At 32.3% G+C, this 16034-nt stretch overlaps 1 protein-coding gene across 2 annotated transcripts in view; it reads right to left on the bottom strand.

Moving 5' to 3' along the window:
* Window positions 1–4800: 4800 nt before the first annotated feature.
* LOC117106370 (propionyl-CoA carboxylase alpha chain, mitochondrial-like) overlaps window positions 4801–16034 on the bottom strand; it is a 34038-nt gene continuing 22804 nt past the window's right edge. For both annotated transcript variants that reach the window (XM_033247748.1, XM_033247752.1), the window contains 5 exons: window positions 13990–14088; window positions 13839–13892; window positions 12205–12345; window positions 8565–8642; window positions 4801–5444 (listed from right to left, as the gene is read on the bottom strand). In XM_033247748.1, coding sequence (XP_033103639.1) covers window positions 5376–5444; window positions 8565–8642; window positions 12205–12345; window positions 13839–13892; window positions 13990–14088 — 441 coding nt within the window. In that variant the 3' untranslated portion in view covers window positions 4801–5375. The remainder of the gene's footprint in view (window positions 5445–8564; window positions 8643–12204; window positions 12346–13838; window positions 13893–13989; window positions 14089–16034) is intronic.

Genomic DNA, 16034 nt, shown 5'->3' on the forward strand with positions numbered 1-16034 from the left:
TTACTCCAATACTTTATGCTAATCCATAGTCTTCCTTCGTAACTTATATATGATCAAGACGCATTGTTGGTGACCTAATATTTTGCCATAAAAAACTGAAGTCTAATTCATGCGTTTTAACCAATCATGGTAGTTTACGAGTCGCGCTTTTATCTTTTACATAATCTTGTATGACGTCATTTAATATCCTTGGTTAGTTATTTTCTCTATGGAACCCAATATTGCTTCATTAATTACCCCGATGTAATATCAAATTAAATTCGTATTGTGAATTTAAAATTGTATTACTTAAGTCAATATCGTTATATTCGGATTGCTAAACACGTCAGATGATTTGCTGTTGGATGTATGTATTTTTTTAAATTTTTTTATTTATTTTTCTTTTCGATGGCTTCATTCACCGAAACTGATTGTTTGATATGTTGTCATTGCGACTACTATTCAGGGGTCCGTCATGGAGAGCTGCCCACCCCTGAGGGGAGGGCAGGGATCAAAAAACCACAATTCTTCGGGGAGACAAAAAAATTGTTCTGCATATTAGTGGACTCTAAAATCGATTAAATAAGCCCATGAAACTCCCTAAATTGTCATATTTTTCTAATGCTTCGCCCCTGGACTACTTTCGAATGATTTTGTGGATGGTGGAAGTGAGAAGACTGTCCAGTAAAATAATTGTGGATTTGAAAGTTCTTGTGAAATGTTTTTGGCAATTGAAGGCGGAGCTGAGGAAGCAAACCAGTATATTCTGAAAATATCTCAAATCAAAAAACACCAGCCGAATATGTATCAGTGTCGATATTAACAATAGCCAAAAACAGCAGCAGCAACAACATAAGTCTATCATTATTATTAACAAAATTATATCACTAATAATAATAATAATAATCATATTAGTAATAACAATATAATAATATAATAATAGTAATACAGTAATAATAATAATAAAATAATAATTATAATAATAATGAAAATAATAATAAAATAATAATAATAATAATAATAATAATAATAATAATAATAATAATAATAATAATAATTGTCGATATTAACAATAGCCAAAAACAGCAACAGCAACAACATACGTCTATCATTATTATTAACAAAATTATATCACTAATAATAATAATAATAATAATAATAATAATAATCATATTAATAACAATATAATAATAGTAATAATAGTAATAGTAATAATAATAATAATAATAATAATAATAATAATAATAATAATAATAATAATAATAATAATAATAATAATAATAATAATAATAAAAGCATCGACTATGAGAATTCGTAATGCTTTTGGAGAATTACGACATTGTGAGAGCTCAATACAAAATTGTATTCCTGTTGTGTAGGCTAACACAACATTACTTATAAGTAAAAAACAATATTCAACTCCTGCTTTTTTACTCAGAAGATAAGAATAATAATGAACAGTGATTATTTTCATGTGACCTCGGTTGATTCTTAATATTTGGAATTTAAAAAATAATGTATAGACCTATATGGATTGAGAGACATATAGATGGATTGATGGATGGACGTTTGCATCACAATGGCAGAATGGCGTGTCGTTACTTCATTGTTGATTGATATGAGTTTGGATGTATAAATAGCATAATTTTAACAATAACTTCGTCTCTTTCATGGTAAAAATAACAAAAACAGGGTAATAAATCGTGGATATGATAATATAGATATAGGCCAATGTTACTGAAAGCTGAAATTAGCCTGAAAGACAGCTTAAGCTAATATGAAAAAGACCTTTCCAACCTAAAATTTAATATGTTAATAGTATTGTTATCCATAATTATTGCCAATTACACGTTAGACAAATGTATCCCAACTGATGTACATTGTGATTTACTCTTTAGAAATATCTACAAGACACCCCGAACACAAAACTCCTTTTCAGAGTTTAGAAGCAAATTATCATATAATATTGTCAGATATTCCTCATCACACGGATAAATAATTGAATACAACTTTGCAAAAGCAAACAACAAGGCGTAAACATTGACAGGGAAACATGCACATAGTGAAGTCCCATCCACTCTTCGTGTTGTTGTACCTTGGGATAGAAAATCTATACTACGCCTCCGTTGAGTCAAATCAAAGGAAGGATATTTTGGTGTTCTGAAATTCCTCGGGTAAAAAATAACCATGTTTAAAACTTCAATTTTTAAATTTGTTGAATCGAATACAACAACGATGATTAAAAAATACAACTTTGTCGAATTAATAACATAAATGATGTTTTAAAACTTGTATACTTGGAGTTACTAGTGATTTTTAAACTTTACGAATACGAGGAAGTGACGATGTTTGATACTCAAGAATTTTAAACTTTGGCTTTCTTACGATTTGTCTTTTTAAATTGGGATTGATTTTTTTAGTCTCTATGAAAAAGAAACTATGCACCACTCATACACGTTTTCAATCCATAAACTCTATCCATTACTCTATTTGTCTTGTCTTTTTCATCCAATACAAAGCCCAATATTGTTTCTTCTGTTTTCGTGTTTTGGTTGTTTTGGTAGGACCTACCCTACAGAGCTGAATATCCAGGGTGTCTAACAACTGACCAATCACAATAGGAGAAAGAGTACGCCATGTCCAACACAAAACCACATAATTATACGTACATTTTACACTGTTTTGTTGGACCTTCGGAGGAACACTATCCAAGGGATGGGTCTTTATTTCGTGAGTATGCAGTGCACAATAATTAACTAATTCATAGGCCTATTTATTGCTCCATTGTGTACCACAGACCTCCATATATCATATTCCCTTTGTGGCACAGTATGTAGACTAGTCTATTATTAATATCTACAAACCTGATTTCATATAAAAGGGCAATACCTTTAAAGTAATTTACCACATAATCACTACGCAATTATTGCCAATTACAAACTGAAAGGGTGTAACACGCACGGTTACCCAATAGAACTAATAGATTAATAATAATAATAATAATAACAATAATAATAATAATAATAATAATAATAATAATAATAATAATAATAATAGTGTAGTTTTATATAGCGCACATATCCATCTAACGTAAGATGCTCAGGGCGCTTGATATGTGGACTAGGAACTCGATCAATGACTTTCTTCGCCTTTAAGTGTCCCTTCGCGTCTGTGCTACCCAGTTACCCGGTACCAGCAACTCTCATCGTCCACCACAGGATTAATACAGAACAGTTAAATTATTCACTGAAGAGATTGGAGTTTACACATGCATAAAACAAGTCTTGTCTAGGCCTACCTACTAAAGCCGGGCACTCACTGCATCGCACGACAAATCCAACTCCGCTCCCTGTGAGCACTAGACGACGCAACCCCGTCTGCTGATTGTTGGTGGCAGTCTGAAAGGATCGTCATTAAAAACGATCCGTTGCGCGCGCATCGTCGCGACGCATTTTTCATATAATCGCTCGGCCGACGACCTCGGACGCATGCAGCGAATGCCCGGCTTAACTGGTCATTTATGTACTGTATATTTTTCAGGGCGGATTCGCGGGTTGGGTAAGGGGATGCTGGGGAGGGGGAGTGGCGTCTTCCGATACCCTACCCTTGAGAATTTAAAGTGTCCTTTATAGAGTAAAAAAAATGTATACTGATGTTGTTAAATAGCAAGCAGCTGACTGACTTTTTGTAGAATAAATTTCTATTTAACCCAATCTGTTGCATTAGGATCCTACTGTATATATAAAGTGTCTCAATGATGGATGGGAGGGTGACAAGACGTAACAAAGTTCAGAAAATATAACAGAAATGTCATTCTAATCTAATACTTAAGACTAGACCATTGAAAGGAGACACTCTAGGCGTTCAATCGAAGTACTTCACGGGCAGCAGTCACGGCGTCGTCTCTCCTCTGGTTTGTTCTTCCTCAGAATTGTCTTGTATATGTGTATCCCGGCTACTGCCAGCAAATAGCCTCCCACTTTCTTCCCCATGTGGTATTTTATGCCGTGAGCAAAAGTCGCTATACAATGTAGGGCCTATATATATACATTGTCGTCGTTGTCCTTGTTATTGTTGTTGATTTGTTGTTGTTGTTGTTGTTGTTGTTGAGTAGTTGTTATTATTATTGACGGTACTTATGACGCCAAAATAACAAAATTATGGGGCTGTATTAAGAACAGTTCTTCCTTGCCAGTAGAAATGGTCCTTTCTAGACCCAATTACTAAATCATCCATAAAGAACTTTCCTCAAGTTTAACCAGTGTACTTTTTAAAAGACAGTTTCACCTGTCTGGTAGCTTCGTTAAAAACTAGACTGCTTATTGTGAAATGTGTATGTTGGTTTAATTTGGAATTCCTCCATGAATCATATACATTGTAAAACCGAACCATTTACCCATTTAGTAAAAAAACAGACAAACAACATCTCATCATATGTAATATTTATTGATAGTTTTTGGCACTGATAAATAATGTTACCTTATCCAGGAATTAAGCATGTCATTAACACAAATGTACTTATATATCTGCTAATTAAGTGGTGTAGCTCAGATAAACTTTTAAGAAAAATAAATATTATAATACTATAAGGATGTGTCATAATTAATTTTTAAAGTTCTTTGTCTCACAATGAGTGGATCCTGGATTATTTGTTAGGGGACAGGGAGAGGTACACCTACCTCAGCCCCACCATGTGAGTATTGTCCCCTCGTGATGTTAACAAATATTTGTTAAATAAAATTTTTAATTTAGGCCAACTTACTAAGTTATTTTTCCAAAGTCATGGAAAATGTATGCATGTTGGTAAATTTATTATTTTTTTGTTTGGGGTGGGGGGGGGGGGGTGGTGGCTAAAACATGTTTAGCACCACTTCCCCCTCCACACACACTTTCAATCACCCCTGCTCACAGGCATGATACCATGCTTATATTTAAATTGAAATTGCAAAAGATGATTTGCAATATCACCCAGTTAAATTAAGATTCACTTGAAATTTATCATGAACACATACTATAAAATCGATAAGTTTTTATAAAATGAATTTTTATTCCCTCTGGCCTCACATGGCCTGGTATAGCTATTATTGATGCAACATAGCTATATTTACTGTGCCTGCAGCATGGTTTCCATAGATTCGCTCACTCTATCGGCAACAGTTGTCAGGAAGGTTGAACTTGGCTCAACTTTGTCGCCTGCGTTGCAGACGAATCGGGGTGCCTTCCCGATTGCTTCAGGGCAGCTAGCAATGCACCCCGATTCATCTGCAAGGCAATCGTAGAGGTTGAACCAGGTTCAGCCTTCCCGACATTTGTCGGCGACTGTCACCGATATGATGAGCGATTCTATGGAAACCGAGCTTTACATAATTGACTGATGGTGAAATTACATTTAGAGTCTATTCTAATTGGATTATAATGTCACCTTCACCAATACTATCACTGGGTCCAAAATGAACTGCCTTCACCTGCAAACAATAAATAATAATAATAGCAATAATATTTATTTATATAGCCCACTTTCAGATTTAAATCTGTTCAATAATACACTTTACATAAAAAGATGATAAATACAGTATTAAAATTTGCAACATATACAATGAATTAAAAAATGATATAATATAGAAAACTACAAAAATAAAATTATCATTATTAATTAAATTATTAAAATAATTTAAAATTTGAAAATTCACTGTTAATGAAATAGATATTATTAATTTCCTTACAAAATATTAACAATTATTTCCAAAATTATTAAAAGTAAACAAGTCATTTTAAAAATTTTAATTAAATCATATACATAATTATTAGTAATAGAAGTGGTGACTGACATAGAAATTTAGTAGTAGTAGTAGTAGTAGTAATAGTAGTAGTACCTGTAAATAGTAGCAGTAATTTTTTTAAATACTTTTATTTATAAAAATTCCAATAAGCAATACAATTATTTCCAAAATTATTAAAAGTAAACAGATCATTTTAAACATTTTAATAAAATCATATACATAATTATTAGTAATATAAGTGGTGACTGACATAGAAATTTAGTAGTAGTAGTAGTAGTAGTAGTAATAGTAGTAATTTTACGCAAAAATATGAATAATCTGGACCCATTTTCTTAAAAATTTACCCATTTTACGCAAAATATGAGAAATCTGGACCCATTTCTTTAAAAGTTGACCCATTTTACACAAAATGTGAGAAATCTGGACCCAATATTACATGTGGACCCATTCTTTGTGGCCCAATAGAAAAATTGTGTGGGAATGTCCCAACTGTCCAAATAGCTGGCTCAACATTGCTGGAGAGGCCACATAGCCACATAGTCATCATGGCTAGTTGCTATAAGTAGCCTCCCCTTAACTAGACTTATCTAGAAATATAGAGAATATAAGGTAGTGTAAAGTGCTGACGAAAGTATAAGGAGAGAGATAATTTGATGCAAAGGAACACTGCCAATGGTCAGCCTGAGTGGAGAGTATAGCTGGGAAACAGGTGGAGTAAGACCCTGGGGAAAAATTCATTGATTTTGATAATGTAAAGCCCTAAATTGTAACTACGGTGAACAGAAAATAAAATGGTGAAAATATGTATGTTTATTTTCCTATTATATGCTAAGATGACAAGTAAATCTCAACTTTTAAGTATAAATATTGCTTAAACAGGAGGCCAGTCATTCCAATTATTACATCATTCATAAAACATTGTCCATATACAAGGCAAATATAACAATAATAATATAGACATTAAGAAAAGATCTCTATGTGCTTCACATTATCATAAACACTATTGATTGGATTAAACACATATGGAACACAAATTCAGCTCCCGGGGGAGTATTCCATAATGTTGCAGCAGCAAATCAGAGAACTTGGACCCACTTATTCTTCTGGGGGGAGAGAAGCAATGCCTTGCTCAAGGCAAAAGGGAAATGCACAGTGAGAAATTGAAATCACAACCTCAAGGTTGGAAAACCAAACCGTTCCCACTGCGCCAAACCACTTCTACTGTGCCTAAAACACTTCTACAAAAAAAAACATAGAATTTAATTATTACCTGAAAGGCTACTGTATATACAGATTATGGATGATGATATTTGTGCTGGTTTTATTTTTCTGAGGGAGGATAGGGAAAGGGGGAAAGGCTCAAACCGAGGAACAAACTATTTTCCAACTACTTTCAACATTATTAGAATAGCTGACAAAAAAAATTGGTATACCTATTGATAATTCATTACGAAGTGGTATTAAATCGATACCTCTACGTGCTAATGTAATCTGCAGTAGGACTATAGGCAATAATTTTCTTATTGGAGTCATCTTATTATCAATCCATTTTGAGATAATAGACAAGCTCACATATCATGCATACAGTGGCAATCAACTACTGTACTGTAATCATAATCAACTGCAGCGCTATTTTCATTACAATAGGATACTCATTCATTACAGCACATGCAATAGCAGATCCACAATATATGAATAAATAATGTATGTATGTATATATGTACGCGTGTTGTGGGATTACAGCTCTATGATGTGAGCATCTGTTTCACATTAGAACTGTCACTTAGAGCTTGTACAAGCAGAGATCATCATCATGTTCATATCGTTAGTCTAAAAAAACTGTACTGTCGCCAAAATGTTATTAAAACTGAGTAATTAGCATAAAAAGGTGGCAGTATTGTATACTTCAGTACAGAGAAGCCGTAATACTTTTACCCATAAGTCAATTTCAATAAATGACCCATCATGTTAAAGCTTATATTGTGGAGTACAGTATAAGAATATATTAAAAAGTCAATTTTCATTTTTTGCTCAATGATGATGGTTTTGGGATGGCAAAGCCTCATATACTATTCATTTTACATTTTGTCTTTGGAAATTTCCTCCTCTTTGTCTTTCACCTATTCAAGTTATTCAATTTTTCAAGAAGGCCATCAACAAAGTACTTTTGTTTTCCATCGCACTTTAGAATGTAATTTAGCAAAGTATTGGTACGAGTAATTGCTGGTTTATGGTTAATGTAACTGGTTTGTGTGTTTAGAGTAACTAGTTTGTGATAAGAAGAAGTTCATGCAGTTCATCTGATTGTTTAAATTAATTAATAGTAATCAATTTGTGTGATTGGATGGTAACAGGTTTGTGTTGGTAACGCAGAAACCAGTCAGTTTGGCTGCTCGTGTAGTGAAGAGTAATGACGGAAATGGTTTTCTGTAGTTGACAGTAACTATGGATAAAAGTAGCTTTTTTGCAAGTGCAACGATTTAATTTTTTGCAGTCATATATGCAAAAAACACTTCTTTTCGCTCAGACAAGCTGGCTTCACATATAAATCTAATCAATATGCAGCGCCCAAAAATATTGGTCTTCTGACCACAACCAAAACAAAGATAAAAACAAGCTTTGCGATATCTGCCTTACATAAATGGCTCTTCAGTGTCAAGCATCATGAAGAGCTATTTTTAACATTGTACTTACATTATTCTAATTTACCTATTTGTTTCTTATGTCTGTGAGGACTGAGGCAACTTTTCTAACATTTAGGCCTATTCTAATAATACAAAAAAAAATTGTTTTTTTTTAACTTACAATCCCTGTTCTTCCAGCATAAAGACTGTTATGCATTTTCATGGCTTCGACAATACAGACCTCCTGTCCCTCAAATACCTGAAATTGAGAATTATTGATACTGTCTTCAATCTTAATATTTCATATTTACAAAGAGAACCCATAGCTCAGCTTCACTGTGCTGAATTGTGTATGGACAACTGGGTCTGTGACTACTACAGCTGCTGTAGAGAGGCACTTAGTATTTAATATTCACTTCATTCCACAATGACAGGGGTTGAAATGAAAGTGCATACTCTCCAGATGTGTACACTGGACCTACATTTTAAGAGCTTATCCGAGAAGACTTGGTTCTACCAAATGCACCCTGGGACTAGGAGCGGCTCGAACCAGCGCCAGCTGTAGTTAGTGGCACCCCTGCCTTACAGCTCAGCCACTCGACTCGCCATCAAGGAATTTAATTGGGAATTAAACAACTCTACAGAAAAAAGTTTTGATTGATATAACTTTTAAGCTTAGCTTCTAAAGACATTTAGTCATTTAAAGTAAGTACCATCCTATTACTTCAACAATGTGTATTTGTATAGTACCACCAGTTATTGTGAACCAATTTAGAGGGGACTGTGAGACCCCACTGCTTACATTTTTACTCAAAAATAAGTGTGAGAGTGCTATTTCTAGCCATCTAGCAGTGCCACATAAACAAAATTTTAAATATCTCTTAGGCCAAATTATAGCTTCCTCAAAGCAGACTTTAAAATAGCCAAACAGATTATTAGATAAAGCAAGACTTTTTGTATACAATTGTTTCGCAAACTTATTTTTTAAAGATCGTCAGAGGAGAACGAAAAAAAAAATCGATAAAATTTAGTTTTTCCAAAAACATCCATAGGAGAAAATAAAAATAAAATTGTATTGGTGAATGTAAACAGTGTAGTAGTGTGGGATGGTTAAATGCTTTAAATTTATATAATTTGAAAGAAATCTTATTTTTGGAGATTTCAAGGCAGCAGTGGGCGTATTAAATAAAAATTTTTTAAAAACTTTACTTTTTTTCTAAAATTTCCACTTTTTCGTGGCAGAGTGTGCGCTAATTGGCCAAAAATAAAATTTTACTTTTCTTCGAAATCATCAGTATTTGCGGCGGTAGGTTCTCTAAACAAGGTATGAAAAAAGTCTCTTCTAATGGCAGATCAGTGGTCTATGACTATAGACCAGTACTACTGTACATCACAAATATAGCACTGGCTCAGTGCCAAGGACTGTCTCTAAACCGCTTTATTACCAATCTTCCCAAGATGAATGAAAGATTGGGACTTTTTATTAGCTGCTACTATAATTTTAAAGCTAACCTAATGAACAAATTTTATGTATTCTCAAGCAACCAGGATTGTGTCTTAAAATATTATATTGTACTTTTCCTACCTAATTATAATTTTAATTAAAAGTAGCATTAGAATAGTATAACTTAATTGGTTGGTTTATTAATATTTGTAATTAGGAATTGAATTTGAAGTATCACTATTAGTACTAGCATTGAGAAAAGCTTTGAACTTTAGTGTACATGTACAGGTTGGTTATGCATGACTGCTCACATGGTGAACAGTTACAAAATGTGCTTAGCAACCAATCTAAATATAGAGTACTACGTTCTTACGTCACGATACCACGTGATTCATACTCAATCATCATATTTTATTGTCACAAATCGAAGTATACATTCAATATACAATATTGTAAGACAAAAAGACCAAAAAAACAAGCTTTCGCTTATCAAGTTTTGGCCTAGAAATTATAACTGAATTAGTAACAAGGGCAGAGTAATAATAATAATCATTATATATATAATAATAATTTAAATATCTTAATAATAGTAATAACATCAAATAAAAACAATAATACACAATTTAATATCACTGATGTGCCATGAAAAGAGCTCTAAATAAATGAAGATGTTCTTATAATTAAAAGACATACATTGCTAATAGGTATTGTTTAACTTTAAAAGTAAAATTTGTGCTTGACGAGAGTGTTTTAATATCTTCAGGCAGATTTTGGGATAATTAAATTAAACGGGTTGTTAAATCTTGTATTCTTCGAATGTGTTACTAATATAAAATACATATCAATGGTATGTGGTAATCTACAATAAAGATGATCTGATACAAACTGTAACATAACGGCATTTATATATAGGGTGTGGCAATTGATATTAGTTTAGCAGGCAGGTGATCAGATCCGGTAGCTTTACTTCTGTCAATAGCATTGAGTAAGTTATAAACTTCAGTTTGGGTAATTGGTTCTAAATAAAATGAATTGGTTACTGGCTGGGAAAGAAAATCGGAAAAAGTGTTAGACGATGCTGGGATTTCGTTTGCAAGATTTACAGGTATGTTTGAAAAATAATTGTTAAATTCATTAATAATTTGTTCGGTTGATTTTAGCATCATCTGAGTTCCATCACCGTTCTCATGGATAAGTTCATCAGGAAAATTACTGAATGATTTTGATTTGTCCTTTCCTAGAATATTATTTATAATTTTCCATGTTTTGACAGAATTATTTGCATTTATAGAAAATAAGTTTGAGTAATAATTTTTCTTTGCTGTTCTTATTAGTTTCGTTAGAGTATTACTACTCCGTTGAAAAAATAAGCGACCCAAAATGAGGTCAACCGGGTTCATTGTCTCCACTGACAAACCATTGATCCCAATTTCTAATGTAATTATTAAGACGTATCTTAATTTTTCTTTGTAAATTTTAATTGATGATTAAATATGTGTTCGATAAGTAATATAATGTGAGCTTTTTGTGTTTTTAGTATATTTTGAGGGTAATTTTATTAGGTTTTAAATTTCCTATTCTAAACCTTTAAGATTATGAAATCATTTAGACGTAATGACCGCTTTACCAACGCCTAGTTGACAACAAAGTGCTACACTTGCGTTGTACTCTACAATGCATAAAAAAAACTGCAACTTGTAGTTTTTATATATGGTTAAAATTTTGTCAGATGTATTTAGAACAAAATGCTATACAGTCACAACATTCAATGTTAAAGTTGTTAAATATAGACCTGAAAAAAAAAAATATGCTGCCTGTCACAAGATAAAGAATCTGAAAAATTAAATACCATTTGAACTGTTTATTTATATATTCCATTTATTAATTTTTTACAATCAAAATCTGATTGGAAAAAGTCCTTGCTAATAAAGCAAATTTAAAATTACTTTTCCAATATGCTTTTAAATACTGAGAAATCAAATCGACTGGTAATTAATTCTGTAGCAAAATGTCTGTATATCAGCGTAAATTATTATTTTTTTTATCTGTTATCAGTTAAAAGTTGAATATTTTTAAAAAGCTACTTAAGGTTTTGAATCAATTTTTGAGGTTGTTTTTCTGATTTTCGTTGGCAGGCAGTATATCTTAAAAAAACTAATTTCCATAAAATGTCAACCTGTAACATTGTGTTTTGTTGAAACACATTGCAAATTTAACAGGTCTCCCTCTAATTAAAGACCACTTTCAGTGGTCCCAAATTAACAAATGTCTTGTATCTTTATTATGCTAATTAGAGACCAAAGCTGCTAAAGACCATGGAAACCATGGTCACAAAAGTGGTCTTAAATTGGAGGGAGACCTGTGACTTAAAAGCTACCTTTTGTCCCACTTCAACTGTTAGACTGAACAGCTTGCCTGGCATTGGTGAGATCACCTCTTTACTGACATCTGGTTTCTTCTTCTCCGGCATAAGTGACTCTAACTCAGCAACTTCAGTGGGGACAATAGTTAAGGCATACTGTGAGAAGAAAATAATATGAGGGATGACTATTCTCTATTTGTGACCCCAAAGTTGCAGCCCAAAATTGTTCACACTTAAGGTTCATAAGGCCTCTGGTTTTTTAATAGTTTTATTATTTTATTAAGTACTGTACATTTATCTCTTTTGAGGAACGTGTTAAAAGTAAAAAGAAATAAGAAAAAAATGTTCATATATGTTTGTTAATATAGTAATTGTTATTGTTGTGATGGAATAAGAGACAATAACTGGATTTGCGTCAGGAGAAACATGTATAGGTGTAATTTTGCCCTACCTGACATGGAAATGTACCGAATACTTTTGAAAACAACTGCGAAAAAAATCTCAAGTTGTTCTCGGGTGGGACTGGAACCCACGATCTCCAGATCACTAGCCTGGTATGATGTATATTTGTTAATATAGTTAACGAATTGTAATAAAAAATACACGTGTTATTAATCATAAGTTTCCAAATAAGTCAAAATCCAAGGAAAAGCAATATCAAACCTCCATAAAGCAGTCTAATAATCTATTTAATTAGTTACATGTTTCAGGTTTCCAACACACAGAAACAAACATCACTTCATTTTATTTCTGATACAAAATGCGCACAACATAAATGGCATAAATAAAAAATATATACTGTATATAAAAATTACTATTATCTTTTTGATGTGTGTACAAAAAAAATATAAGGAGTCACACATTCAGGGAAGAAAATATTGTGTTAAAACATACAATTATAGACATAATCAGACAAAGCAGCTAATGCTTAGTCTAGACTATTAAGTTTTCCTTGACAAAAAAAAACTGATGTATGTCCATATATAGTCATGATGTGCCTATATATGGTCATGATGTGCCTATATATGGTCATGATGTGCCTATATATGGTCATAATGTGCCTATATATGCAGCTTGCCATCCCAAAAACCAACCCTAACCTTAACCCTAAATAATGAAAATTGTCTTTTTAATATATTCTTAATATTCCCCACATTATAAGCTTTAAAATGATGGGTCATTTATTGGAATCGACTTACTATTGCTAAATCTATGATTTTAAAAGTATTATGGCTTCTCTACTAAAGTACAGTATACAACTTTGCTAATACTCAGTTTAACATTATTATTTTATAGCAACAGTACGCTTTGGAATGGATGTGATGTCATCATGACCATATTTAGACATGCCACATGCTACTATCACATCAAATTTCATAGTGTGAACAGGTCTTAAGGAAATAGACCAAACGTTGTAGAATGGTATTACAAACTAGAACTGTTGAAGACTTATTAAAGCATTGGATGGACTGTGTGGCAGATTAAATTGCCTTAAATCTGATCTTGTTTTTTCAAGGACTACCGGTAATTGCATTTTGCATTCATCTTGAAAGAAATCACTAATTTGCACCTTTGAACGCAAAAACCATTGTAACATAGCTATTAATATAACCATGGGAAAAAAACCATTAATACAGAAAACAACTTACACTGGTTCCCATAAATTGAATCTTCAAATTCCCAGTAGCATCGTGAGAAATTAACTGCAAGAAAAGGATGAAATTAAATTCATATGAAAGTAAAAACGAGTATTCTTTATTATATAACCTCGTTAATATAAGAATGTCAGAGAATAATTACCTGAATAGAAAAAGACTGATTATCAACCTGAAGATCTAATAAATCAGAGCCAAGCGACCAGTTCTTGCTGACTGTTACTGTCTTGTCTCCCATGGTAACCTAGCAAAAATCAGTAAACAAACTCAAGAAATGGCTCAAAACTTTGTGTATTATTCCTCATTAAAATCTGTGCAATTACATTTTCCCTGGGTCATCCAAAATTTTTGAATTAGAAGGCACCAATTTCATATAGGCCTATAGATGTAACAGATAAATAAGTATTCAATAATGGTATGATTCATGTTCAGTACATACTGTTACAAAATATTGCAACATTTAGTATTTATATGACATTTTTTATTTTTTCTGTTAGTCACGACGGCAGAGCAAAACCTGGGGAACGTGCCCCTAAATTCTCCCTCCCTATATCCGCCCCTGCTGACTATATTTATAGACTTACCCCGAGTTCAGATCATGGGCTTTATCTAACATTTTCCTACTAAAAACTGCATTGTAGGTCTTTTTTTATACAATGTTTGCAAACTCGCCACCCATCAATAATGATGATTTTGAATAAAAATAAAATTTCATTTTTGGGCTATCAGTGGCCCCGCCGCCACGAAAAAAAATGAAAATTGCAGAACAAAATAAAATTTTTTCTCAATTTCCATTATGCCCGCCACTGGTTTCTGCTTAAACACACCACTCACCACCCACTACCGTTATACAAATTCTTTTATTCTTAACGCAATCCATCCACACATTAAAAATGTTAAAATATAACAATCTTTTATTTATTTTACTCTACTGTATATGTTTTTCAATACTTCATAAAACTGCTAGTATAAACTACTTTCGGTACCTTGTGTATTATCTTTTATTCAATTATCATAAATCAAATGTTTTAAGTACTAGACAACATGTTTATATACATAGGACATAATGATTAGGAGATCATTATTTTTTAAGAACAGACTAAAAAAATATCTTGGCATATATTCCAACATATCCATCACATAGATGAGGCTGCCAAAAAAGGTAACAACAGGCCGATCCATTCACAGTGATTAATCTCCCTCTGTAAACGCTATAAAGGAATTTCTTATGCATCATCTGTTACAAAATGATAGTGTATACAGTTTGTTTTATCATAATCTATTGCTAATATTATGGACCTGACATGCATGCGGGGCATCGAAGAGGTCCCCAGCAATGGTGGTCCCAATTGAAAGTGCTCTTTTACTACACTTTAAATATTTATAATATTAAGATACATTTATTTTTCACTATAAACATTTATATGAATTACGAAAGGTTATTATTATACAGGTTGCTGTACTTTAAATATTTATTACGATACATTTATTTTTTACTATAAACATTTATTATGAACAATGATCGAGTTACCTAATGAAAATAATGTGTGAGTATAAAAGAAAAAGCCCCAGGAAAGGTTGCCAAATGCTCTCTATGTGATTTAGAAAGGAAAACTATACTTATGAAAAATATTATCTTTCATATCATTACAGGATAAAATTATGGTGGTAATTTTGTTTCATCAAATCATTATATATATACGACTGCAATAAAGTTCAATTTTGAACTTGAATTGTAAACATGGCCTTGGTTCAAGCAATTCTTCATGTTGAAGAAGATATTAAATGTCAATCATTAGGTATGCAAGCAATAACGTATTAATGGAATTTATTTTATTGATTTATTGAAAAAAAGAAATCTTCCACTGATAAGAAATTCGTATACAAAGTCAAAAAAATTGATAGAGAATGGTTGAACAAAATATTTACAGGTACTATACATTAGTCGTCTAACAGCCGTTCAAATAAAAAAAAAACTTCTAATATTAAGGCTTCTATGCGCTTCACTTTAGAAAATAAATGAATAAATAAAAAACCAAGTAAATAATACATACTGCATATACTGTATACGGTAAACATATAAATGGCACAGCAAAACACAGAATCTTGGAGGGGTCACCTTCCGCAACCACCTCCCCCTCCCCCCACCCTCCAACAAGGAAAATACTTTTAGTGCGTTATGTGCTATAC

The sequence above is a fragment of the Anneissia japonica genome, unplaced genomic scaffold (assembly GCF_011630105.1).
Source record: "Anneissia japonica isolate Jap-2015-1 unplaced genomic scaffold, ASM1163010v1 scaffold142_len1259957_cov175, whole genome shotgun sequence".
Lineage (NCBI taxonomy): Eukaryota > Metazoa > Echinodermata > Crinoidea > Comatulida > Comatulidae > Anneissia > Anneissia japonica.